The sequence below is a fragment of the Porites lutea genome, chromosome 3, assembly GCF_958299795.1.
Source record: "Porites lutea chromosome 3, jaPorLute2.1, whole genome shotgun sequence".
Taxonomy (NCBI): domain Eukaryota; kingdom Metazoa; phylum Cnidaria; class Anthozoa; order Scleractinia; family Poritidae; genus Porites; species Porites lutea.
In genome coordinates this window covers 24,656,891-24,684,192 of record NC_133203.1, presented here as the reverse complement: position 1 = coordinate 24,684,192, position 27,302 = coordinate 24,656,891, and the positions used below count along the sequence as shown (strand labels likewise).

Genomic DNA, 27,302 nt, shown 5'->3' with positions numbered 1-27,302 from the left:
ACCATTAATAAACAGCACCATCAGAGTGCCTGCCTTAACCTGTGGATCTAAATGAATTTCCACTCAGACAGACAGACCATGAACGAAATAATGTCAATAGTGCATATTACAACTTGCTTCCCAGTACGTCACGGGAGAAACTCGTGGGAAGTCACGCTTTGAGTGCTTTCTATTTTTCTCTGAAGATCAGAACTTTTTACGTAAAGAAAACGAGCTTCTGACCGCGCTAATCAAACTAGAAAGCTGGATTCTGTAGTGAAAGAAAACAAGGTATAGTAATTATCTTCGTGTTTCAGATGAGCTGAAGATGCATGTAGGGTCATCATTAGAGGCCACTGAGAACTGTGCTGATTAAGCAGTACAGACAGAAATTACTAGAAGCAAAATAATATCAGTCTCAGTTCAGTTTCAGCCGTTTAATGTCCGTTGTTTGAAGTAGGCCTTCCCCATTGACCTTCAAGCCTATAGAGGAAGCTCTCCATGCTTTATTCGAATCCCACATTAATATGCACTCTGTTTGCCTCCCAAAATTTGCAAAAGTTAATTGTTTTCAACTGTCTCGGAAGTATCCAATACCCTCAGGGGCATTTGAAGACAACAGTTTATGCAAAATCTGGGGGCAAACAGAGTTTATGATGCGTGATTCGAAAACAGAGAATTTCTGAACTCGTGAGAGTTTATACAAGGTCACGAATTTTGCTCGCGAATCAGGCATGATTTTCGCCTCTTATAATTTGTGCACCGTCACTAGCCGGTGTAAAATTATGTCACCCTAGATGATTTGTGGCAACAAGATCACCATTACTTTGCCACGATAAATAATCACAGCATCTAGTTTCGATCGATAAATATACACAAACTCGAACCAAGTAATCTTGAATCATAGAAGAAATTTAATTAAAGGAGGTCAACTAACGAACCGCGCGGGCTTCACCTAAAATTTAGTATATCGTCATGCTTTAATACATATAACAAAATGTTCTCTGCTATTGACTTTAAAAACATGAAGTACGTGTTAAGCGTTTAGAAAATGGAAGTAGGAGTGGTAGATTTCTCTGTTTAAAAAGGAAAAAAAATTGTCTGTAGTTTTCCACCCTGAACATCTTTGCAAAAGGCCAAAACCTGTAAATGATTTTTAGACGAAAAGCTCCAGATTTTTTAAGCATATAGTTTGACTTTCTCTCCTGCTTACACAGCTCGTTTGGTTAAGGGAGGAATTTTGTAGAGCTAAGACGGGGAGTAAGTTGGACTGCCAGCCACATGATTCTATCACTCTACGGAATCTACTTTCAGAGAGACACGTGACATATATAAATGCATTCTAGGGTGAAAATAGAACAAAGTACAATTTAACCGGTTAATGTTGTGCATAACGCTTGGGAATCTACCACTGTAAAAGTGGCTGAGCTTGGAAAAATACCGCTTAAGGATTGAGAGGTAAGCAAAGTAATTTTTTACCACCCTCAGTGTAAAACAGTGCCTTTCATCTTTTCTAAAAACGTTAATCATAAACAATAAAAAGTATACAGGGAATTCTCTTTTTCTAACCGCCTATCGACCTGTAGGTGAGATCTTTATTGTCCATTTTATGAAAAAACAAAAAAAATATCGATTGTGAAAAATTTAATAACGAAAAACTACTACACGCGAATTTGTTTACAATGTTACAAGCAGTAGCTTGGTTGAGGCTTACAGATTTAACGTCAAATCCTTGGGCTCAAGAATTTATATAAACATCGTAAATTTTGTTAATAACGAAGAATTTTATAGTCATATCCTGCAAATATGTATTTTTTTGTATTTTTGCTGTTCACACCTTAACATGAACGTGATTTTACCGATAATCATTAGGTATAAAATAAGTTCCTTAGCTCTGTCTTTTTATACTTCCTGATGAAGTCTGTGTGATCAGAAGAAACCGGTCGGAGAAATAAATCAAGTTTTCAAGCTCACTAGTGTTCATTAAAAAAAATTATTGTTTAACGGCGCCCGTGGACGTTAGAGATGAGATGAAATCTACCTCTTTGTCGCATGAGTAAAAGTACGTAAGTCATGTGCGAAAGCGTCAAGTGCTTGAGGAAGTTTCACTGCGTGTGGTTTTTAGTTTTCTACCATACTTTTCGATTTAACGCCGTGCCCTGAATAAACGCCACGTCTTGGAGAGGAAGTTGTAGATACACCCCCCAGACGTTTATTTGTGGTATAATAAACTAACGGTATAAAGGCAAGATACATGGCTGTCAAGAATAAGGCACAAAAACTTTTTTTTAGTAACAGTAAATTGAATAAACTGCAAATTCAAACAAAGGCCGGTCCACAAGGCCAAGCTTGAATTAAACGCCGGGGCCGTTAAATTGAGAAAATACGGTAATTGTGATGTTAAACGTTTACAATTTTCGGAATCGATTATACATTGCTAGCTAGTGTCTAGACGTTATACTTCGCAATATGCAGGGGCTTGTGTCCCCCCCACCGGGGGACTCCCATATAAAAGTGACGGGGATGCTCGTCGTTTCGCTTTGGGGCCGGTAAATTGCTAGCCTGCGAACAGCAGACGCATTTCCGGTCGTCGCTTCTCTCCCTCCGAAAAATAGCGTCTGCGAACCCGAGCGACAAAACGATTTTCCGTGACGTAAAACATTTTTAGCCAATCGCGGCTTAGCTCTTAAAATCAAGGAACTAACTCGCGAGACTTCTCGCAGGATCGTGCGCGATGGATATGTTTTCAAGTCGAAATTGAAAGGACGACGTGGCTTCTGTATAGCCGTCCTTTTTTCTCAGAACGACGCGTTTACGAAAGTCAATTTGCCAGGATTGTGGGACTGATTGACGAAATAAGTATCAAGAGGATTCATATCGAAGAAAAGATTAGAGGACATTTTTCATCTATTTGCCTACGGAGTCAATGATTTATCAGACGTAGTTGTTTTGATCATATTCGAAACGATAACTGTCCTAATGACAGTAGACGCATCATGCCGTTTGTTGCTTCTGTTCCTTTCTGGTTCCTGGCAGGAAAGTATGCCTTGGAGAACTCTTCGATAGTTTGTCGTGTGCCGTTTTAGATATTTTTTAGTAGATATCCTTTATCTTTGAAAGGTAGGACATGTGGTAATTGATTTCCCATGCGTGGTTGCTTCTCGGTTCAGATAGAACTTTGATCAGATCGAAAGCATTTTATATTTGCGCCGGTATATTTCTTTAAATACATGTTCTTTTCAAGGTTCTCATTTCCATAGTTTTTTTGTGAGATGAGTAGCAGCGTCGTAGCTGAAATGTCATTTTGACTATGATCTATTTACTGCTGTAACTATTTATTTCACGTTGGGTCTGGCCCAGGTTTATAATATTTCAGATCATTGTGTTGTGGCGATACTAGAATTATTAACGAGCGATTGTTAGAGATTTCTGAATCAGTCAAGGATGTGCCTGTATAACTGATTCACCACCTTTTGTCAGCGCTGGTTAAATTGAAATAAATAAGTCTGAGCGCGAAGTCATTAAGCTATGTTGCTTTCCTTTCGCTGTAGCGATTATTTTGTCCAGGTTTTGTTTATGTCACGTACTACCGTATTTTATAAAGCGAAACCAAAGGCCCACATCACATACATAGCTTAAGAAGCAGTTGCTTCATAAAGAAGTCAGCATTCAACGTCGCAGGAAACCTTGTTATGGTCGTGAAATTCACGTTCCAAAGCGTATTTGGTAATTCTCTCCAAAATCTAAGACACTTCAGCGCGCGAGGTCGCGAGGAGTCACTCGAGCTGTATTCTATCCTTTGATCTGATTGGCCTACATCAAAACAAAAGGTTTTACGTCACGGAAATCGTTTTGCCGCTCGGGTTCGCAGACGATATTTTTCGGAGGGAGAGAAGCGACGACCGGAAATGCGTCTGCTGTTCGCAGGCTAGTAAATTGCAGATTTTGGTCTCACTTAAGGTGTTTGGGATGGAAAGATACTATATTTGCCCATTCAAGTATCGCTTAGTACTGTGTATAACGAAATTTACAAAAAATGCCCTGCCACTGACCACAGAGAAATCTCCCTTAGGGGTCATTTTAAGCTTGAGCAACATCCACATTTGTCTCCTTTAGGAGTTTCATTGTTAAAAATTTTCTGACAAGCAACCCTGTCTCTTTTATATGGTAGTCGCCCCCCACCCCGGGGTTCCACGGTGCCTAGTCCACACTCGCGGCAGGGCAATTCCCTCTTATTCTTTTTCAGTTCTATTTTTTTGCTCTTAATTTTGTCAATAACAAAATTTTCGAATCTGTTTGGTTCTCAACTGACCTTTATCTTTTGCTTAACTTGGCTGATGCAAGACCAGAACTGTCGAATTTGACGTGTCCGATTAGAATCTGCTTGTATAATTGAACAGGTCCGAATCGGACAGTTGAACAGCCAAATAAAAAATCGGGCATCAATTGTTGATGGCCAATGAAGTTTAACAAATTAAACCAAACTAGCAAACCACAACGATATTGCAGCCTTTGAAAAACACGAATAGTTTTTATGACCCTTTCTTTCTTATAAGTCGATAAATTTGTGAAAGCTGTAATAATTTTGTGGCTAAAAAGGTTTGTTAAAAATAGGCTCTATTGACAATTTCTACCGTTCAAAATTATACGGATAAAAAAATGCAAATTTTTACAATGCGCTATAACTTAAAATTCCGAAAAATGACTTTCTACTGCTTAACTAGGCCCCAATCTATCAGAAAATCGAAACAAATCTCTGGGCAAACGATTTTAAGTAGCCCGCAAGACGTTAAGTTCAACCCTAATTTTGCAAAAAAAACACGACATTGTAGTGGTTAAAAATAGCGTGACACAGCCCGTCACGCCAGTGTTGCCTATAGATATGCTTTAAACAATTTACTTAAAGGCAGATTAAACGCCAATTCGAAATTAAATCGTTCAGTAAACCTATGATTCTCATTGATTGCAGCATTTTCTTCAGATACAACATATAGGGTCCCTGGGATAGCGTCACACACTTTCATGTTCAGTTTCAGACTGGCGATTTCCCTCAAAAAATGGTATATAAACAGAACAAAATCTAAAAACTAAAACTGATTACTGAATGACTTTTTGCATTGAGAGATATTTACGAATTAAATCATCGCCAATCAATGCCATTTGGTTTATAAAAACTAATTTCCTTGAAGCAATTTTAAAGAATAAAAATATTTTAGACTAAGTATTGGTGCAATAGTTCTTTTTGAAGTTTTTACCCGTGCGGGCTCTCGAAACTGAAAAAAAAAAAGCTAGGTGGATGTCAAGGAGGAGCCTATATACTTGTATGACAACGTGTATGAATCATGAAGCTACTGCATGACTATATAAATGACCCATTAAAACAAACTGAGAGGACACTTTGGTGCTTTGCCAGGCTTACCATTAACTCAGTTTCGGGTTGTTTTCGACGTTTCAGTGGAAAATTCCTGAAACAAACGGAACGTCTGAGAAGGCATTCGCCTATTTTCCTGGTCTTCCTGGTTGGAAACTTTCAGGCGGAAGTTCGGGTTTCATGTCTTCAAACCTTATTTGAATATCAGTTTCAGGCTTTCGCGGCCGTTTTTCATTAAACGAAACTGACTTATATTAGGCAAATGGTAAACGCGATTACCGAACGGAATCAAAATTAATCAGTCCTGAATTCTCCTCACCATTTGCCAAAACCGTGGAGCGACCGGTTTACCCATGTAAATAGTAGAAAAGTCTTGTGTCCAAAAGCCTGCGATACAGCTTCCTCTCATCGCTATCTGCCGCTAGGAACATTTCAGAGTGAGTGAGACTGGGGAGAGGATCGAAAAATACGTCTAAAAAATACGGTAGAAACTGACAAAGAAAAAATAAAAGAAAGAAAACAAGAAAGAAGGAAAAAAAAATTCGAAGTCTAAAAGCAGTTGAAAAGTTAGTACTACCAAATCCTTTCCTGCTGATCAATAACAAAGCGCCAAAAGTGCTCGACGCTCAAGTTGAATGCCGTATTTATTCGAATAAGCGCCCAACCTCAAATTAGCGCCCACCTCGAATAAGCGCCCCTCCTAAAGGCAGAACAGCTAATAAGCGCCCAGCCTCGAATAAGCGCCCACCACCGACCCACTCCCTCCTACACAAACTTAAATAAGAGATAATAAGAGACCCTCCCGGAAGACGGAATTTTCTTCAGAGCATTTTACAGAAACCTTGCTTTGTTACATCTCCGCTATTTGTTATTACCATTTATTGTTTTGTTGCAAAATAAACATACTACACTTGCTGAGAATGGCGAAATTTAATAAGCGCCCAGCCTCGAATAAGCACCCACCTCGAATAAGCGCCCACTCTCAAGGTCCAAAAATTTAATAAGCGCCCAGGGCGGCTAATCGAATAAATACGTTATATACCATAAAAATTTGTAAATAAAGGACGTAGGTAACCTGTAACAGGCCTTCAGATAGTTGGAAAAACGCAAAGAAAAGTGGGCTAGAAAAAAGGGCGAAGGGGCGGGGTTAGGGATTGAGGGCGAAAGGTCCTCCTACTCTTTCCCTCTTACTCTTTTCCACGTTTGTTTTCCTCCGTTCCCCATTTCTCGCCACTGTCCTCTATCCACTATCCACTGTCCACTACGCCTGGAATGGGCTAGTTCATAGTGGGCCAGAGAGTTTTTTTCCAATGGCGATGCAAGGGATCTATAGACGTCCATTTAGGAGCATTTGCCATTTTTAAAAGCTCATGATCACGCTGCAACTATTCCTGCTTTCGCATTAATAAAACGCCACTTTTTTTCTCTATTTTCTGTTTTGCTGTAGAGGAAAGTTTTTGGTGATTTGTTTTTGATGATGGCGTTTCATCGTCCATCGAAACGAGTTAAGACGTTTTCTGAAACGTTCGTTACAATGTACCTTTATAAGCGTGATAGTAATACATCCAAACGTACATTTATACTTATACATAATTACTTGAAAGAGAAAACTCGCAAGAAAAAACATTGTTCGAATTAGTTAATATTGGTTATCCCCGTCTTAAATTTAACGTATTTATGCCTTTTGACGGATGCTTAAATTAATGAAGCACACCACTGTACTTGTTCAAAGTTTGTTTTCGTTGGGTTCGGTCGTCGACGTGTTGCCGACGTCGCTCAAAAAAGTCGACTTTTGGGCAATTCTACACTATATATTGTATCCAAACAAAATGACTCTTCTAAATAAGATCAGGTTATTGAAAGATGTAATATAGATTTTATGCTGGAATTCGGCATGTGATCAGTGTTGAATAGAATGTTGAAAGTGAATCTGTCGTCAACACCGCTGGCGTGACGGGCCGTGTCACGCTATTTTTAAACACTGGAATGTTGCGATTTTTCGCAAAATTAGGGTTGAACTGGGCGTCTTGCGGGCTACCTAAAATCGTTTGCCCAGAGATTTGTTTCGATTTTCTGATACACTGGGACCTACCGGTGAAATTGTCAATAGGACCTATTTCTAACAATACCTTTTTGGCCACAAACTTATTACAGCTTTCACAAATTTATCGTCTTATGAGAAAGAAAGGGTCATAAAACTATTCGTGTTCTTCAAAGGCTGCCAAATCTTTGTAGTTTGACGTACGAGTCAATGAAATTTGTGTAAAATTTCGTTTTACCGGAAGTGTATTTTGAGCTTCGAACGAGCAAAATGAGTTTTCTCGAATTTTAACAAAAGAATACGTTATTTGGGAAAACTAACTACAGCATGTTTCATTACTCATCAAGGGTTATCGATGAGCCAAAAATGAGCGAAATTCGAATTTTGAACTTGTGCCTCAAAAAGACGATTTTTGGTCGATATTTACAGACAGTCGGTCTTAAACCTGTCAGTGATGTGACCTCTAAAAAACAGACGAACACCTTGCTCTGTCCCTTTGGTGACCGTATTTGAAAGGTTAAACTGCCATTGCTCGTTGAGGGAGGGCAGACTGCTTGACTGCTAGCGTCTCACGCAAAGGTTCTCCCACGCAGAAGTTCTTAGGGGTTCGTTGGAGGGGATTGCGTGACGAGCCAAAAGAACGTATGCATGGGCTAGCAAGACTGTAAGCAGTCCCTCTGGATTTTCGCGTAGGCGAGCGAACAACGTTTTGCGCTTTTGCCTCGCTCGCGCGCACGTAAGAAGCTCGCCCGTGCGACAATCCCGAGGAATTGCTTGCAGTCTACTGGGAAGTTAGGATCTCTTCTAACGGTACTCTTACCTCCCCGTTCTTGCTTAACAGAATATAGTGAAACCTCTATTCAGGGGACACCCTCGGGTTCAAGGAAAGTATCCCCTGAATAGAAGTGTCCCCTAAGTGGAGATGTCACTTGAAAAGAGATGTCCAATAGGAGATGTTCCCCTGTATTTTTAGCGCAACAGAGCGTTATAATATTGTAACAATGTTGCAACCATTCGAAACAATATCGCAATAATGAAGCAGCGCTGTGTTGCGCTTTGTGGCGCTAAAAATCGTCGTCGTTTGGTGTAACATCACCTTAAAAGAAACAAAGGCTTTGTTCACACTATTCCGGATTACTTTTTCGCTGCGACGAAAATCATACTGGATAGGGCTTCTGTTCAAAAACAAGAACGGTCGAAAGTGGAGTGTCACATATCGGCCAACCGTGCCGACACGATTTTCAATGTGTGTGAACGACTTGTGTCGTCCCGGGCTATTGCTATATTCACACTATACCGAATTGCTGGTTTTCAGTGTCACGACATTCCAAATAGATCATGAAATTAAAATCAAAACCGTTCAATAGATAAAGTCCGGAATCTGAGGTAAATATACCAAGTTCCTTGCCAAGATTCAGGTCAGAGGAATATTCCGTATACGAGATATCCGAAGAAAGGTTTTACCCAGATTTATAGAGATTTGTATGGGGACGTCATGCTGGTGCCCACCTGGATGGGCACCAACATGGCGGACGGAAACCAACAAAAACATCTGTTACCGAGTTTTGGTACAAAAACGTGAATTTAATCGTTGAGGAACTCATAAACATTAAAGTAATACTTTTTCTAATCCATGAAATGTTTAGATAGCAAAATTCTCCTGAATACATCACTTCTTTAACCTACATGACAGCTCTCCTGGCCTTCGCGTAAATGCCACGTCACGCAAAAGCTTAGAAATTCAAGCGTACTCTATCACAAAACCAAGTACCCTTTTGAAGCGAAAATTTGTATGAAAATTAGTTTTCAGCTGCTCTAATACATCATGAAAGTAAAATCTCAGTAGGATCGATAATTCTGTGTTTTGAATTTTAGTGACGTCATGTGAAAACCAACAATAGCTTTGTGTGTCGGCACGAAAGGTTACCCTGCATCGTGTGAACATTGCTTAAGTGCCTAATTACGATCATTTTGTGTTACTTTTTTCACATAATCTGCGTAATAAAGAACAACTACAGATTTAGAATGGTTGACGTTGTGAAAGAGCGAGAGATCTGGTCATCGAAGATTGATTTCCTTCTTGCATTAATGGGCTTTTGCATCGGCTTGGGTAACATATGGAGATTTCCATACCTTTGCTTCAAAAATGGTGGAGGTAGGTAGGTTCTTTATTTAGCAATTACTGCAATTAGAATGCCATATTGTTCCCTGGGTAGAAGAAGCATTTTAGGCGTGCGGTGGGTTGTGTCGGCTAAAGGCGGTAGCTACGAGCGGCACAGTCATGGTAAAGACTTCATATAAAATTGCAATTCTAAGGCTATGTTTCATTATTCAGCTTCCACCCCAGACCATGTTCACGCTATACCGGATTGCTTTCACTTCTGGACTAGTCAATCTTGTTTTCTTTCATCAAACTTGTTTTTTGAGTGTGAGCATCCATTTATACATACATAGATGATCATAACTGAGCTAGCCTGTGTGCAAACGCCGCCTCCCCTACAAAAAATCGATTTTTTCTAAGGGGAGGGGGACGTCTGTAAACAGGCTAAACTGAGCCCTCTCTACCAAGCACATGGCTCTTAGGCCTGGGTTAGAATCTATACCCTAGCAATGCAGTGGCAGGTCCAGACCTTTAGATAAAGGGGGGGGGGGGGGGAGGGAGGAGGGGGGTGGTCTCAAAAAATTTTGTTTTCGTCCCTTCGGGCCTCAGTTTGGTCTAAAGATAAGGGGGGGCGCCCCCCCGGGCCTCGCCCCTGGATCCGCCACTGCAATGTGTCATACACGAAATGAGGTCTCATTTTAAAACTCGATTAAACTAAAAGAACTAATTCTGAAATGGTTTCAAATTATTAGGTAGTTTTCTCATTCCTTACTTGATCTGCCTTATCGTAACTGCACTACCAGTGACGGTATTGGAGGTTGGCTTGGGGCAGTTTACGAGTCAAGGAGCAATCACTGCTTGGAACATCTGTCCACTTTTGCAAGGTAACCGAAATCCTAATGCAGTGAATACAGTAGTCACATGACATCACACTTGGGGCAAGGGTGACGCAGTGGTGAAAGCACAGTTATCTCGCGGCGAAAAATGAAGAAAAACTCATCTGCTCCACTACTCTAACTCAAGACAAGAAGACAAGAAGATTTTGGCCATCTCAGCTTAAGAAGACACTAAAAGCAAACTGCTGTGAATAAAAACAATTGGATAAAAAATACTGTGCTAAAATGTTTCTCATATTAAAAAAGTTAAAAACGACGACCTTTCAACGTTCAGCTAACGTTATTATCAAGTCATATTTAATTGTAGGAAAATTTGCATATAATTAAAGCATGCAAACTATAAAAGGTGAAGTTTTTCACTGCCGACATTTTAATTCAGAGAATGTTCCAAATCCATAATCAGCAGAGTTTCCTTTAGCCTGCGAAAACATCAGTGTCTCCTCGCTCTTCGCCCCTGGGGACGTTTCGCGCGGAGGAACGTCTGCGACTCAGTGACAGAAATTCCATACTGATGAAGTAAAATATGTCCAGAATCCGGTCAGAAGCCCTGATTGGTCGACGGAGCAGTTACATTGTTTTAGCTATCGTTTACGAATGACAGACAAAAGACAAAAGGCCACAAAGGTCAAATGTAAAGGCGATGAATCTCTAACAAAACGGTCAATATTTGTGGAATATAGTCTTCTCTAGAACAAGCATTTGAGTTTTGCTGGAGCTTGTTCGCAGATGAACACAACACTTTACCAAAATCGATCAGAAGAAACCTAACATTGACTAAATTTACATTTGGAACCCCATGACTACCGGATTTATTAAGTAAACATTGATTTGCGTCATCAGTATGGAATTTCTGTCGCTAAGTCGCAGACGTTCCTCCGCGCGAAACGTCCCCTGCTGCGAAGAGCGAGGAGATCGAAACGGATGTTTTCGCAGGCTAAGTCTCCTTTATCTTGCAATGCGTGTCCTACTGTCCTCTTGCCAAAATTTCGAAATGGTCCCTTCGATGTTGTGACCTGTTGACGTGATATGATCGGCAACAGCAGATGAGTGATATTTTTTAAATCAATTTTTACAAGATTTCCGAACTTTCATAAAAACTACACTACAAAGCAGCGTATGAGGCAATCCCTACCAAAGGTTAAACTTAATTATGTGAGAAGGACCTTTCTGTTTACTGGCGCGAACATTTTCATTGAACTCCCGTTAAACATAGCAAACGCTGAGAGCATTTAGACTTTCTACCGCCGAGCAAGACATTATTTCTTATGATAACTTTAAATGAAATTTCCTTGAAATTGTATAATATTTTAGCCTCATTGTATTTCCAGGCTTTTATAAAATGTAATTTGAAATTTTTAATGTAAAGTAATTTTAAAGACACAGGGACTGATACCGGTCTTTAAGTCTGAATGGGCCACCTTGTTGAAATATAGTTTACGCAATTAGCCACTTTGAGGCTGCGCGAGAGACCGGCTCGAGATGGTTTCAAAGTGCATTGTGGGACTGTTTTGGGGGACGCATTTTCAACATGGCGGCAAATTCTTCCCTTAAAACAGTCCCACAATGCACTTTGACAACCACTCGAGCCGGTCTCCCGCAACCTCAAAGTGGCTAATCTGATAAGTGCGTTTGCGCTGTCTTTGTTGTTTCACTAGGTATCGGCTATGCAAGTATTCTTGTAGTGACCTGGCTCCTTATGTACTACCTTGTGGTTCTTGCGTGGTCGTTGTTTTACCTGTTTGCCTCGTTTCAATCGACACTTCCTTGGTCGCACTGCAATAACGAATGGAATACGCCAAACTGCGTGGATCACAACAGTGGACACAACCAAGACGGAGAGCATAATAACACATTCCAGAATGTTACCTCTCTCTTTAACTTAACGGTAGCAAATGTATCCAAGCGAGTGCCGGCAATCCAGGAATACTGGGAGTAGGTGTCTGTTTTTTTAAAAGCTATTGGAATTGAATTTAGGAGAAGATAAAAGGGGTGATGCCAGCCTAAGAGCGAGCACAATGCCATGGCAAAGTAAATATCGAAGAATTACTGTTACTAAACATCTGCATTTACAATTTGCACAAAATATTTCTGTCTTTATCAGTTACAGGGTGTTACGTCTTTCTAATGGTCTGAACGAACCAGGACCAGTGAACTGGGACCTGGCCTTGTGCCTGTTTTTGGCGTGGATTATCTGTTACCTCTGTGTCAGTAGAGGGATTAAGACAAGTGGCAAGGTTAGTAAACACTTGTTTTGTGTTAGGCCTAGTTCATACGACGTGCTTCTGCCAATTTTATTTAAAGGAAAAGTGTGACGTCACAAAACTTCAAATTTGCGAAATTATGGGATTGGTCGCATATTCAGAGACAACAAGATGGATAAAGCTCCCTTGCCAAAAATCAGCCTGTTAGTAATTGTTGTGGAGAAGCAGTTTTTTTAGTGATGACCTCTTAAAAGAGGTCATCACTACTCTTCTCTGTTGGGTTTAACAGACGAAGGGGTGTAGCGTGAGATTTTGAAGGTGTACGCATTGGAAGAAAAGTTAGAGCACCAACAAGGGGGTCTGTACTCCCCCAAAAAATGTTAAAATTTGCGGTCTCGGAAACGCCATTTCGGAACTAAATACGAAGGAAAATGCTGTGAGGGGGCAAGGAAGAGTACATTTTTTCGTTTTGAATATTTTCCAGCTTACAATCTCATTAAATCAACATGTTATTAAAGCTGTTACCTCCCCTCTCTTTCATTGTATTGAAACCATTAAGATTAAGACTCGGAATTAAGATCTTTTTACGAACCTGCTCACTTGGCTTATTTTTCAGGTTGTCTACTTTACAGCCACTGCTCCATATATTTTAATAACGGTTCTTTTGATCCGAGCCGTTACTTTGCCAGGAGCAGGAGAAGGAATCAAGTTTTATCTCAAGCCTGATTGGTCAAGACTTAAAGATGGCCAGGTGATTTTATTCTAAGTTCATTACAACTTGCTTACAAGAGGTTTTAACAGTGTGAACTGTTAAAACTGTGTCCCCCCAAAACTAAGTCGCTTACGAGAGATGGTCGTTTACAAGAGGTTTCAACTGACATAGTAATTTGCCTTGGAAAATTTCGGTGTTTTTAATTTTCTCTTACGGGTGGTGGTCGCATAGTAAGGTTCGATTTTATAACATTTGTGCCTGTAGATATTTTAAGAAAACAGAAAACAAAATTTCCATATTATTTCGTTTTATCGACAAAGTTGATAAAGTCTATTCACTAAAGTAAAAGATTGAAAGCCTGACGTTTTGAACGTTAGCTTTTTGCCAGCGTAAATCTAAAGGTTGCCGGAGACAAAGGTTACAATCATCTCTTTCAGGGAAATCTATGGGAATAAAAGAAAATGCCAAGGTGTTTGTCTTATAGAGAGTCAAGGACAGTGACTGCAGAACGTTTGGAACCAACTCTAGGTGTCTGCTTAAGGGATGCGTCCGTTATTAGAGGGTTGGCTGTAGAACCACCACTTCATCATCATCTGTCTAACATATTCACGGCGAAATAAAAAACGCACATGTATCAAAAATAGACTTTGGTATATTAGACAGCACCAAAATTAATCATTTATGATATTTGGTCATCTATGCATCCAAGAAATTTGGGTTGTGACAAAATCATTCGCGCGGCCGTCCGTCTTTACGCACGTCCTCCTTTCATGCTAGCGGAGTCCAAGGCATATACAATGTGTGTTTAACTTGTTATGGTCAGCATGTCATGGTCAATTGACAGCTGTGAAAAAACGGTATCTGTATATCTGCTTACCAGTGTCACATGACTGTGTCGCAGACTCGGGTGTACAACACATAGAGGTTACGTGTTTATTTTAAGTTCTCTGCTAACCAGTTATTAATTTTCAATTGATCGCAGGCTCAGGTCCATTTTTTGTTCTTGATGAATTAGTTTGCTTTTTGCTTATGGTTAAAGTTGAAAAATACAAAAACATTTCTTAAAAGATCTCATGAGAGCTTCGCTTCTGGCCTTGGCTAAATCTATATGTTATCAACGCCTTTCTTTTCTCCCGGCAATATGTGCCCGGCACAGACCTAGCAATTGTAGATTTGTTAAGCTCTCCCATTACTCAGATAAAAGTCATTTTTGCTTTAAAGGTCTGGTTGGACGCTGGTACACAAGTTTTTTATTCATATGCCATTGGATTGGGCGGCTTGATTGCACTCGGAAGCTATAACAAGTACCACAACAATTTTTACAGGTACAAACAAACAAGCAAACAAACAAATGTGACTCAAACAATTCACCTTTACCAGGTGCTGAAATATGCCCGATTGGGTTACATTTTAGTAGTCCACGTTTCGCATGCCATATCCCCCTGCTTTCCCCCGAGCTTATGCTTGTTTCATGTTTGACTTGCCACGTATACGGCAAGATATCATTAACTGACGTGATGCAACTCACTTTGACTCTGAAGATGACTACCGCAGAGGTTGTCCAAACGTCAGTCACTGTCAACATTTAACAGTCCTATTCAATACTACGTTTACCCGGACGATCATACTCAACCTTCTTATAATCTGTCCAATGTAAGGAGGAAATAGCTAAAATTAGGTTCCAATTGTTGGCGGTCTTGGGAAACTCTTTTTAGACTTTGAAAAAAGGTTGTAAACACTATTTCATTATTTCGGTGACGACAAGCGGTGGGGCTATGGAAACATTGACATGAAAGCCCAACAATTCTCAACGTCGAAACAAACAGACAAATTAAAACAATAAAAACGGAAGGAGTGTTCATAAGGTGTTGAGGTAAGCGATCAGCTGAGAATTTGTGTATTTTTCCTGAATGATTGTTTTCTTGCCTTTCAGGGACTGCATATGGAACGCATTCTGCAACAGTGGAACAAGTTTTTATGGCGGATTTCTGATTTTCTCTGTGTTGGGTTTTATGGCGAAACATCAAGGTGTTGAGGTCAAGGATGTAGTTCAGGCAGGTTCGTTTGCTCACGAGCAGTTTGAGCTGCCATGGTTGAATTTATAAACGGAAAGGTATATAATATCCCCGAAAAGGAGCGAGGTCGGTTTCCACCTGCGCTGTACGTTTGTTAGCGCTCAGTGCCCAGGCCGAAAAGTCGTCGTATTATTCTAGGCGCACATTCGTTTGATGGACAGAGGTCACTAAACATGCATATGATCGACTTAACGTCAGCATTTTCCAGTTTCATTCATCCCAATTTTCAAAACAAAAAATGAACATAAAATCTGCAGAAGCCATGGAATGAAGGGCTTTCAACCTAAAATGTACAAGAACGCTCTTTAAAGCGTTAGCTCGAGCTTGCTTGGAGATTTGATAAGAAATGAGGAGGAGTTTAATCCTACAAGAAACAGGATTTCCTGGCGTCCTATTTTATCGACGGTCAATGTTGGTCTTCAGGATATTTACTTTTTATATCGTATTCGACAATTTGTTCCTGACTTGATTGAGTACACGTGTATCAAAACACGAAAACCAAGGGCCTCGATTCTAGAGAAATTACGTCATTGCCAAAGAGCAAATGAGTGATGAATATGCGCCTCATATCAATCATCGCCTAAAATACATCGCATACTCATCACAAGACTTAAAATGAAAGTTTACTCCACCCGACCAGTTTGCCTGTCTATCGAAGTTTTGCTTATAAAGATTCTTTCTTTTTTTTTTCAACGCCTGAAGTATTCACTTGTTCCAAAGTAAGCAACGCTTTCAAATCGGACAGAAATCATGGACCGACCCGTTCCGGAAAAGCTCGGCATCTTTCGAATTAATCTTTCCAAAACTTTCTTAACAAGACATGCATGACGCTAACGAAAATTTTATATGTTCTCAGTCACGACGCGATTCTTATCCCCAGTTTCCAGTCTCCGCTAGGAACGCCTAGGACAATGAATACCCTTTTAGCGCACACAAACGAAAAAAAAAACAAAAAAAGCTTGTCTTTTTAGAGTGCTCGCTGCTAAAGCAAGCTCTACTAACAAGAAGCCTATGAAAAGCCGGTCAGTCAAGGCTTGTTTGTATAACGAAATGTGAAGTTTTTTAACTGATGAAACGCCAAAAGCAAATTGTTGGAAGAGACAACTGCTCACCTAGTATAAAATAAGTAACAAACAATTCTTACCAATTTGGAGTTGCGTAAAGTTTTCCAGTTTTTGTGATTGCACGTCCCAGGTAGCACTTTTCTCTCCTCGAACAATTTTATATTTCTCTTTACAGGACCTGGTCTTGTTTTCTTAGCTTATCCTGAAGCAGTTGCTCAGATGCCTGTGGCTCCTCTGTGGTCCGTGTTGTTTTTCTTCATGTTGCTTTTGCTTGGTCTGGACAGTGCGGTAAGGTGAAAAAAAAAACAAAGCCATTCAGACTTAAATACAACTTATTGTCATAACTAAGTTATTTACGTCTTTTTGTTCTGGTTCCCGGGTGTTGTTTCCACCACTAGAAGTAAAACAAAGAATAGGATCACTGTGTCCCTGTACTTGGAGAAATTAGTTAATCTTTATTATTATTCATTCAAAATATTTCCCCGGTTCTGATTGGCTAAAAACACACGTTTAATTCACCATAACCTGTTACTGATGACCAAATTCGGAACAATTTTGACTTTAACGAGGAAATGACGTCAAAAATGCAGCGTTTTCGCAGGTTAAGGCACCGTTAACCGAGAAGACTTGGGGACGAGGTTGAGTTGTTTTGGTTGTGAACTTGAAAAAATGGCGGACATTTCACTCGTTTCAAGAGTAAGAACTAGGCGAAAAAAATAGCTAAAAACACGGCAAGAACAGCAAGAAGACAACTCGAAGGACGACATCTGCTATTTGGAGAATATTTGCGGAGCTGGACAAACCTAAACGTACACTATCGAAGATGAACTGAACATCGATGGATCGACGGAGGTAAGCATGTTTTAGCTATGTTTTTAAACTAGGAATTATTTTGAATGAATAATAAAACAGTTATTGAATTCGGCTTTCGTATCATATGAAGAATTATGGAGACCTCGGAAGGTGTTATCCGCCTCGGCCTATGGCCTCGACGGATAACACGCTCCTCGATCTCCATAATTCTTTATAAGATACTCAGCCTCATTCATTAACTGTTAAATAACGCATCCAAAAGTATAAAAATGCGGAGAAACGTTCTATCATTCGTGTCGGCAGACCAAATCTTATTATGTTAAAATTGATATGAATTTACTTCAATGTCAATGTCAGTATTTATTTTTTGTAATTCTAAAGTTTGAAGTAGTTTGTTAAGTGTTGACGTTGCCTACAAAAGCCTGGGTTAAAGGCCCTTAAAGATTAAGTTTGAATACATAAAAAGTCTCTATTTTGCTTGTGTACAGTTTGTGGGCATTGAAAGCGTTATAACTTCTATCGTCGATTTATTCCCGCAACATCTGAGACGAGGATACCGCAAAGAATTGTTTACAGCTCTGATGTGTAGTCTGTGGTTCCTTTGTGGATTGTCCATGGTTACTAAGGTAAAGCTTTATTGAGGGAGCTTGGGGAGAGGCCTGGGAGGTCTGCTTCTCCTTATTTGAAGGCCAAAATGAAGCCCAAAGGGTTGTGAAAATGTTTTTCGAGGAAAGATCTGATTCTAGCGCTGAGCTTCTGTAAATAGCTCAGTTTGCGTGCTTTTTATAAACTAAATCCAAACCCGAATGTTATAACATAAGTTATTTCGAAAGTGAAGAATGATCATCGCAGTAAATTTTCCAATGCAATTGGAAAGTAGAAGCCTGAAAAAATTAGGGGCTTCAACGGGATTCGAACCCGTGACTTCCGCGTTACCGGTGCATCATCTACCAACTGAGCTATGAAGCCACACATTTGGAGCAAGGTCAATTTATTGAGTTCATATCTCCCGTGAGGAGTGAAATGATGTGAAGTATATATGAAATAATTCATTTTTGAACTGCGGTTGTAGATGAAAGTGAAGAATGATCATTGCAGTAAATTTTCCAATTTACTGCGATGATCATTCTTCACGTTCATCTACAACCGCAGTTCAAAAATGAATTATTTCATATATACTTCACATCATAAGTTAAATCCTAACTAAAAGGGCCTGTTTAAATTAGTAAACTCTGCTTTAATCAGTTGTTTCAAAATAGTATCACCAAATACGAAGAATTCAAGTGTTGATAGGCACGTACATTCTTTGTAGCAATTTAGGTTTTCCAGCTGCATGGCACACTACAAAGAAAATCTGGGATGCAAGACTAAAATATTCAGGAATAATTAACCGTGTTACCCGCTTTCAACATTCAGTTATCGTTTTTAAATCGTTTAGAAAACGAGAAGCGTCAACTTTTGATGAGGAAAAAGTGTAAAATGTAAATGTAAGATTTGCGTTTACGCGCCAGTTGTCGGTACATTGTGTAAGTCCTTGCCTTTGACTGTAAACTATAAGAATCGATGGCACAACATTAATAAAACTGAAACACTTTTTTTAGGGTGGTATGTACGTGTTTCAGTTGTTTGACGCATATTGTGGTGCTGGAACAGTCCTGTTGTTAGTTGTCTTGGGTGAATGTTTGGTGATCGGATGGCTTTATGGTGAGAGATCTGCTACTTCTACCTAGAGAAATTAGCTTCCTAAAGCGCAATTCCCAGTGCCCAAAGCACCCTTCATTGAATCAGCTATGTACATTTTCCCACTATGTGTTGTTTCTCTGACATGCTAGTTAATTCCCATTTTGTAATATTACTCTGCAAATATGGTAGTTCACACGTGCTATTGCAAATTGACTACTGCTGAATCAGTGTCGCATTGATCCAAAATTACTGCATATTGAAAGGCTACCTTGTTTTCTGCATCTCACTTTTGGATTTCTAATGTAGAGAGGCATCAATCCAATACTGAACCGATGCTAACCCAGCTCAATTTTGCCTTTACCCTGGGTTGAGTAGTGTGACAATATTTCGAGGAACCTGGCTGCACGAAGTGAAGGCTAAAAAAGACGTCAGGAAATAGTGTATATACGTTTTTCTGCACTCCTTAGCCCACCAACTCTCCATGGCAACCCTAATGCAAATCTTGATCAAAATGTATTAGTCGAACATCGTCAGTGGTTATATAAAAGTTGTTTTGTCTTAACTTGAGTGCAGGCAGTGAAAGATTTGTTTGAAAATCTTTTGAGGAATGTTTTCAGAATCTGCGAACAAAAAACAACAAGCAAACACTGAAGTAAATGACAGGTTACTATTTCTTCTCTTAGAGATGCAACTATATCGATAAAAGAATAATAATCTCGTAATTATCAGGTATTGGTTTTGTGTGCGATTCCTTTTGTTTATTTTGGACAGGTCGTGACCGTTTCTATAGCAACATAGAGGCTATGTTGGGATTTCCTATCAATCCCTGGTGTGGCTGGTGCTGGAAATATCTGTCACCAATATTTTGTTTGGTTAGTACATGATGGCTTTCTGAAAAAGCTGTATTCAAGGCTCAGACTACAAAATAATACAAACAAGTCGGTAGCCTCATTGGAAATAAACACGTGATCGGTTATATTTCTGCTACGTAGCTCTTTCACTCTACTGGCAAGACTATGGCAAGGCAAAGACGCATTTTATCTGTCGCCACGTCAAAAAACAATCCAATTGACCTACCTCTTTTAAATAGGTTTGTGATCCATCACGTAATGTCGATTAGAATCATTCACTCGACAGCCTTCAACAAGAATGAAAAGCTCAACCCACGACCCCTTCACGAAAAGTAAAAATGGGGCGTTCCTCTTAAAATGTGTCTTCTAAAGCACCAATTAGTCTCTGGAATAGTTGTCTCTAAAGGGACGGACCATTGGAAAAGTTATGGGGAAGGTGGAGGAATTTTTGAGCGCCATAAATTTCTTTCGTTAACCTCTCCCTTGTATGATTCTTTTTAGGCCAGGGCATGAAATGTTTTTATGGTTACTTGGCCTGCATGATTCTTTTCGGTTAATTTTCCCTTGTGAGAATTCTTTTTTCGTACTTCGCCCGCCCGACTCTCCCCCATAAGTTTTCTAATGGTCCGTCCCTAGCAAAAGATGTAGTGTTTTGGGGAAAATTACTTATCCCCCGACTTATTTTGCTTTTCTTTTCTAGGCTGTATTTGTTTTCTACCTTTCTACTTATCAGCCACTTAAGTATCGAGAATACGTTTATCCTGCCTGGGGACAGGCGATTGGCTGGCTGATGACCGTGTCGTCACTATCCTTAATTCCAACGGTGATGATATACAAGTTGATGAACGCCACCGGATCAATCAAAGAGGTAATTATCTGTTGTTGTTGTTGTAGCAATAAGAACTCAATTGGCTCAGTATGCATAATTTATCGGAGCTAAAATAGACAGATCAGACGGCTTCATGAATTAAAAGCTTTTAAGCAATGGCACTGGACTACTCTTAGTTCGTTATTAAGGGTCACTAGCCTCCAGCTTCTCCCTGTAGTTATACTGCTCAACTTTTATTATTATTATTATTATTATTATTATTATTATTATTATTACATCCAATATAGAATTTTATATGTTTTGATGGCTAATGAAAAGAAAAAAAGAAATTGCTACATAAAATTATGCATTATAAGAAAAAAAGATGTCTAGAAGCTAAATGAACATACGTTTTCGTGCCAGCGCCTACAATCGGCGACAAAATGAGTTGAGACACTTCGCCCAAAACTGGGCTTTTTTACGTTTTATTAACTTCAAAAGGAGGAAATATAGCTTTCCTCCCCCATCCCCTCCGTGCCATGTTGTGCCCTTGTTCTAGCTGCCTATAGGAAACAACAAACACCCCAACTTTGAATGGAGGGGACAGGGGAGGGGTGCGGATTCCTTTGTTCTACGAAACTACCCTATTTAAGTACAATATCTCAACAATTTTGTCGCCGATTGTAGCTATAAAATGATATTTTTTACACAGTGATGACAGTTTAAATAGTAGCAAATGAACACAACAAAACAATGGCTGCGAAATAACACACAAATATCGAAGAAAATCGGTCTATAACAAGAGCTCCGTTCGAGAGCTCCTTCGTTCGTGCCGACCGCGTGGGCATCAAACAATGATATAGGATGTAAAAATATAGGAAATGATCGACAAGTGTAAAACCAGGTCTTGATTGTTCAACAAATTCACCTCATTAGTGCCAGAGGGAGATTATTGAGTGATGTGTGGAGAATATCCATGTTGATATCAGGGTTTAAAGGGTCAAAGATCTCTTCTTACCTGCCCTCTATGGCCAGGGACGTATTCTTGAGAAATTTGTTACTTATCCTCACATTTTCCACATAACCTGTTTCTTTTTTGTACTTAAGTTTGACAGGGGTTAGTAAAACGAGGATATACTTACGTCAAGTCAGTATTCTTTGAGTAGCAAAGAATTTTTCTTTGGCCTCTATTTGAGGCACTCTCCATTGAGGAAAGTGTCCACCGCCTTGAACTTTCCTCGTTACTAGCCAGTCAATCATAACTTGAGGCAGTGTGATAGAGGATTTTAAAACTAGACGTACGTTAAGTCAAGAAGTTCCATTAATAAGGAATCCAGAGTAACAGCACCTGGAATCCAGAATCCAAGACTGTCTTGGATTAACCGTAATTGAGCGCAAGTACACCTATTCGACTAACTCAATGTTTTACCTAAATTCAAACCCTTTGGGAATAAAACGTTTTGTTCCAGGAATTTCCATACAATTTAAATATGAATGCCACATTATAAAGCAAATACAATACACAAAGAATCTTAACCCCGGGAGATTTGAATTGGGTAAAACATTGAGTTAGGGCCTGTTTACATGGAGGTGGGGACCCCAGGTAGGTGAGGTAACCCGCTTAGGTGGGGTAACCCGTTTGTCCATATAATCTCTCATTTCAATATGATCACGTTGACATGATAGGTGGGGTGACTCGCCATATTTTACCTCACCTACCTGAGGTCCCCCACCTCCATGTAAACAGTTCCTTAGCCGAATACCGTAAAATTCCGAAAATAAGCCCCTCCAAATATAAGCCCCCGGGGGGCTTGTACTTGGAAAACAGAGCAAAAACGGTAAAATTCCTTCCATTTATAAGTCAGGCTAGCCCAATCAATTTTGAAACGCAAATTTCCCTCCGTAGATAAGCCCCTCCGAATATAAGCCCCGCCAAAAATAAGCCCCTCAAAAAGGGCCGTTGAAACATATAAGCCCCGGGGCTTATTTCTGGAATTTTACGGTAGGTCTGTTGAGAAGAGGCCTTAGGTTGTTTCCGCGCGCGAGTACACAAAGTCGTCAGTTTTAAGGTGTTCCTTAGTTTTTGCTGACTTGACTCTTTAAGTATACTCATAGAGCTGTCTCTTTCAATGTGAGATTCTATCAAATGCTCATTACTACCCAAAGGTTTTGTGATTTAGTTAAAATATCCCTCCATAAATTAACCTACTATTTTATTTCAGTGATATCACAGTATCCTTCATTGACAACCTTGTATGTTTTTATCGCTTTTGCTGGCTTTTTCATCTCAAACCGTTATAGAAAGTAATTTCATTTCCTTATTGAGAGCAATAAACCAGCTCATATTATCATTATTTAGTTGTTGATGATTTTTTTTATTACAGCGGATACGAGAATTGACGATACCCGTTTTGTTTCATCGCCAAGAAGACAACGAGACTGCACAACTTATTCCCAAAGAAAGCAGCAAGGCCTAATAGTCGTCGAAAGCAACAGTTTGAATAGAATGCAGCGGGTATTCACTCAAGAAGCAATTGAATACTAGAACTAGGGGTACTTTCCGGCAAGTGCCAACGAGGGGAATTCGTTTATCTTTTGTGGAATGTGCCTATCCAGATCTTCGCGATTTGTTACATAATTTTAGCGGTTTACAATGGATTTCGCTATAGTAAAGGATGGCACTCAACTTTAGAAAAAAAACTTGGGTACATTCTAGGCTTTCATTTCTATTAAAAAATAACAACATGGCTTGAAGCTTGGTTGTCTTTGTTGGTAAATTAGTGCAAGTTAGCACTTATATTTTATGGAAATTCAAACCTATAAACGTTAGAAAGTAAAATATAGTTCAAGTGAGGCCTTTGGCTGCTAAAATTAAAAATTAAAATTAAATTCCAAGCTTTCGCCGATCAACGGCATCACCGGGGATAAGAAAAATATTCCGCATGATAATATACATATGAAAAATTGGTTTAAGCAAAACCTGTGAAATTTGCAAGAATGGAGCGGAATGTACCCGGAGATATAAAAATATAAACTTGAATAAAATACAAAGATCTAATGTGTGACTGGCACAGGACAAAGAGTCTTTCGAAAGGAAAAATGATTCATAATGATGGTCTTTAAAACAAAAGGTTTACAAGTTCGTTGCATTCCTCACAGGAGGTAAGGACTAGCTCAATGTAAATAGAACTGCGAAGAACACGCTGGTTCTGGCAAACGTTTTGGGAATACAACCCTATTCCTTGATTAACTACCGCTATAGAATTCAATTTACAAACGAAAAGATAACACTGAAAACCCTGGTTCTGAGTCGAGAAGCGACTATCTCAATGGCATAAATCGAGCTGCGAAGAACAAGCTGGTTTTGACAAAAGTTGGAGTTATAAAGCAAACCCAAGCACAAATAGCCCTTTCAAACTAGAAATCGTATTAAAGCTTGCTCACCTGTCAGGACCTCTTGAACCAAAAACGAACCGCTGCACGCAGCCTCACCCTATTTCGAACCACGAGTTGTAAATACAAGATCATGACGTCACTGTCCAAATATCGGGTCTTACTTACACCCAAATATGGTCAAAAATGCAAATTTTAGAGGGATACGCAGAATTTGAGAGTTTTTGCTTACATTGCGTGGGATTATGAATCTGCCGCCGAGGCGGGCCCCTCCCCTGGATCCGCCACTGAATTTACCAAGCTTTGCTTCAAAGGAAGGACTCGAACCGTTTTCCTCGAATACGACCGATTACTAAGAAATGATATAGCCTACTTGCAAGCTTTCCATTTCGAGTAACGAACGCGGCGAGCTGCAAGAGACCGTGCGGCAAAGCAGCGAGGAAGGAGGAAATTGAAAACTGTCTCTTCTTGTTATACACTGTTAACAGCCTAACACCATTTAGTTTCAATAAAATTATCAAACTGCCGAAATACTCTATTTTTGGCCGCTCATCACGTGTACATTTCATTCATCGCGACGAAATCTCATTCCACTCATCTTATGCCTCGGCTGCATGCCGATCACGATATTTTGTGTGACATCTTCTTTGTTTGAATGTCAAGAGGGGACATCAGACTTCAGACTTCAGAACATCGGACATCGAACGTCGTAGTCGCACGGGTAACCCAGGCTTTACGATAGTACCACAGTACGAATCCTATAAAGTTACAATGTTTGTATGGGGTAAGGCTACGATCCTACGATTTGTAGGAAATACTAAATAAAAGTCAGTGAAATACTCTGCAGTTAGCTGTTGTTGTCTTCAATGCTCACACGAAGTTTCGTGACGATATGCTTAAATTCTCCCTCCATACAAAAACAACTGACAAGGTAGAGGCAAGAGATGAACTCTCAGCCGCCATCGCTCACTTTCCAACACCACTTTTTCCATGAAATTCGAACTCCGACAGAAAATAAACACACTAGGCTCGTAGAAAAAGGACTGTCCCAGACATGGAATTAATGAACCCCCCTCCCAACCAGCTAGCGAAACGAATCCAGCAGCCTTTGTGAAAATGGAAGAAGAGAATCCAAAAATCAGTGGCCGAAACTACTTGCGCCGAAATGGTCGGGTCAGATCAACGCGCGGCCAAGCAAATGAGGCCTGGGAACTGTGCAAATCAAATCCATCCAGGGTGACCAGGGTTGGCCTTTCTAGGGATCAATACGTCTCTTGCCCAAAGTTAGCCTCCCTTGCTTAAAACATATATGTCAACCACTCTCAGACTGTCTTGCCCACTTTCCTGACCCATATTTACAATCTTATAAACTCTTGTAACAAAGAAACGCAATTCGCCATTACGCACTCGAAGTGTCTAAAAGTCGCCACTCGAAGTTATTCGTGGTTACTCGTGGTCTCTTGTGTGTACTTTTAGACACAATCTGAGAGTGCCCTGCCTTAACCTGCGGACCTAAATGAATTTCATTTTTTGGGCAGCGAGAAGCGACAGCAGCAAATACAGTAAAAACCCGCATATGAGAACCTAGAATTTTCGAGGTCAGGTAGAACAGGTTCTTTTATTTTAGGGTAGTTTTTCACAATTCAGGCTGATTAGGTTTTTAATGGGTTCTTCTTTTGGATTCTTCTTTTTCCGAGCTTGTCATAGTGTAACCATTGGCAGAAACATCGTCCTACTAGTACACAATGGTTTATCGAAAAAAAATATTTCTAGTGAAAATGCAGACAAATGTAAATCAAAGAAAACAACAATAACTTTTGTCAGAAGTTTCTCACACAATTAAAATGCAGAATTTTGACCATCAAAATTGGAGTGATTTTTTTGTATAGGAAGCTATTTTTCTTTGCCAGGCCAAACAGTTTCTTATATTTTTGGGTATTTAGATGCCAAATTTCAGCCTTGGCCCGGTTCCTGAAAGGCTGATTAGCGTTAATCCAGGATTAAAATTTTGTTGCGTTTTTGTTTTTTACGTTCCTATACATTGCTAAGGGTAACATTTTGTGTTATCATTACTGCGTCTCGTAGTAAAGGCTCAACACTGTTCTGTAACCTCGAGTTGCATGTTGTTAGACGAGAAAACCGTCCCTGAAATTTGGCTTAATCTTGGGTTAAACTTAACCATCTTTCGAGGAACAGGGCCCAGGTTCTTATATGTGGGTTTTTACCCACTGTACCTCTGTGTTTGCAGGCTAGGCGTGGGAATGTAACATGTTTTGGTAAATAAAAGTATCTTGTCACTTCTGGTTTGAGATAAAGTAAGCTACTGAGTATGCAATTTAATTCTTGAGATTGAGTGTGGAAAGCAAATTTGACCCTTTTACTGCAAGAGGCGGGGTAGGGCTTCCAGAACTTCACCTGAACGCCACACCCACCAAATTTGTCAATGCATCTCCCAAGCCCTATACCTTTATGTTTTGGATCATTGACCTCTAGTTTAATATTCTCGCATGAAACGTAAGGAACCTTTCATTTTTTTTAGGGAGCTTCAATTCACTAAAAAATTTAAAATGAGCAGGTTAATAAATTTCTAAAATAACAATAAAGACTTTCACAATTATACAACGGAAAAAGAAAAGGTCTTTCTTTGACTGTTGCGAGAAAAAACAATATATTTTTTGAAAGAACTGATGGTGCTACAAAAATAATTAAATAACTCCCTCTCATTTAATACATAGAGGATATGACATGGCCGCGCGGGGATACGAATTTTATCCTCTCGTGCTGAAAGTATCTCTCTCTTTCAGCAACTCGAAGATAAAATTCGTATCCCCAAGCGGCCATGTAATGTTCTGTTTATTTTATAGATACTGATGAAATTCCTACATAAACACTAACTAATCATGTTAGTAACCACGGTGACACCAATATCCTCACACGTGAAAGATAAAAATAGTATCTTCACTGTGTGCGATGAAGATATAATTTTCTAGGAAAAGGAAAAATCCTGGTATTTTTTCAGTATCTATATAATAAAGTCGAACCTCCATTTGAGTCCACCTCTCGTGAGCGATGACCTCCCGTAAGCGACTACTAAATATTTACATTTTGCACATTCTGGGTGATCTCTTACAAGCGGGGTTCGACTGTAAATTGAATTTCACTCTCTTCCTTCTTTTTGATTCGTAACGAAAAAAGAGTCCTTTTGAGTCAATTTCGCAAGATAGGTAATAAGCGGAAGAGTTATGTAGCCCTTTTTGTAAACTGGGACAGACCATAAACGAAATAATGTCGATAGAGCATATTACAACTTACTT

General features: G+C 39.6%; 1 protein-coding gene across 3 annotated transcripts; it reads left to right on the top strand.

The window, feature by feature from the left end:
• The first annotated feature begins 87 nt into the window (after nt 1-87).
• LOC140930761 (sodium- and chloride-dependent taurine transporter-like) lies at nt 88-23,349 on the top strand. 3 transcript variants are annotated; one of them, XM_073380476.1, is made up of 15 exons: nt 88-270; nt 1,294-1,438; nt 9,390-9,550; nt 10,249-10,376; nt 12,044-12,320; nt 12,490-12,622; nt 13,206-13,340; nt 14,523-14,626; nt 15,235-15,359; nt 16,616-16,728; nt 17,742-17,879; nt 18,855-18,957; nt 19,708-19,808; nt 20,488-20,655; nt 22,980-23,349. In XM_073380476.1, exons 3-15 carry the CDS (start codon nt 9,417-9,419, stop codon nt 23,070-23,072), a joined length of 1,752 nt encoding a protein of 583 aa, XP_073236577.1. In that variant the 5' UTR covers nt 88-270; nt 1,294-1,438; nt 9,390-9,416; the 3' UTR covers nt 23,073-23,349. The 3 variants fall into 3 exon arrangements, with proteins under 3 accessions (XP_073236577.1, XP_073236575.1, XP_073236576.1); XM_073380474.1 differs by having other exon boundaries at nt 89-270; nt 1,294-1,437; nt 9,399-9,550; XM_073380475.1 differs by lacking the exon at nt 88-270 and having other exon boundaries at nt 1,160-1,437; nt 9,399-9,550.
• The last annotated feature ends 3,953 nt before the right edge of the window (nt 23,350-27,302 follow it).

What these genes read in the sequence shown, in the direction of transcription:
- LOC140930761 (XM_073380476.1), top strand. Translation starts at nt 9,417, where the DNA reads ATGGTTGACGTTGTGAAAGAGCGAGAGATCTGGTCATCGAAGATTGAT. An exon ending in TGCTTGGTCTGGACAGTGCG is followed by an intron (nt 16,729 to 17,741) that starts GTAAGGTGAAAA and finishes GCTTGTGTACAG; the next exon opens with TTTGTGGGCATTGAAAGCGT. An exon ending in GATTGTCCATGGTTACTAAG is followed by an intron (nt 17,880 to 18,854) that starts GTAAAGCTTTAT and finishes CACTTTTTTTAG; the next exon opens with GGTGGTATGTACGTGTTTCA.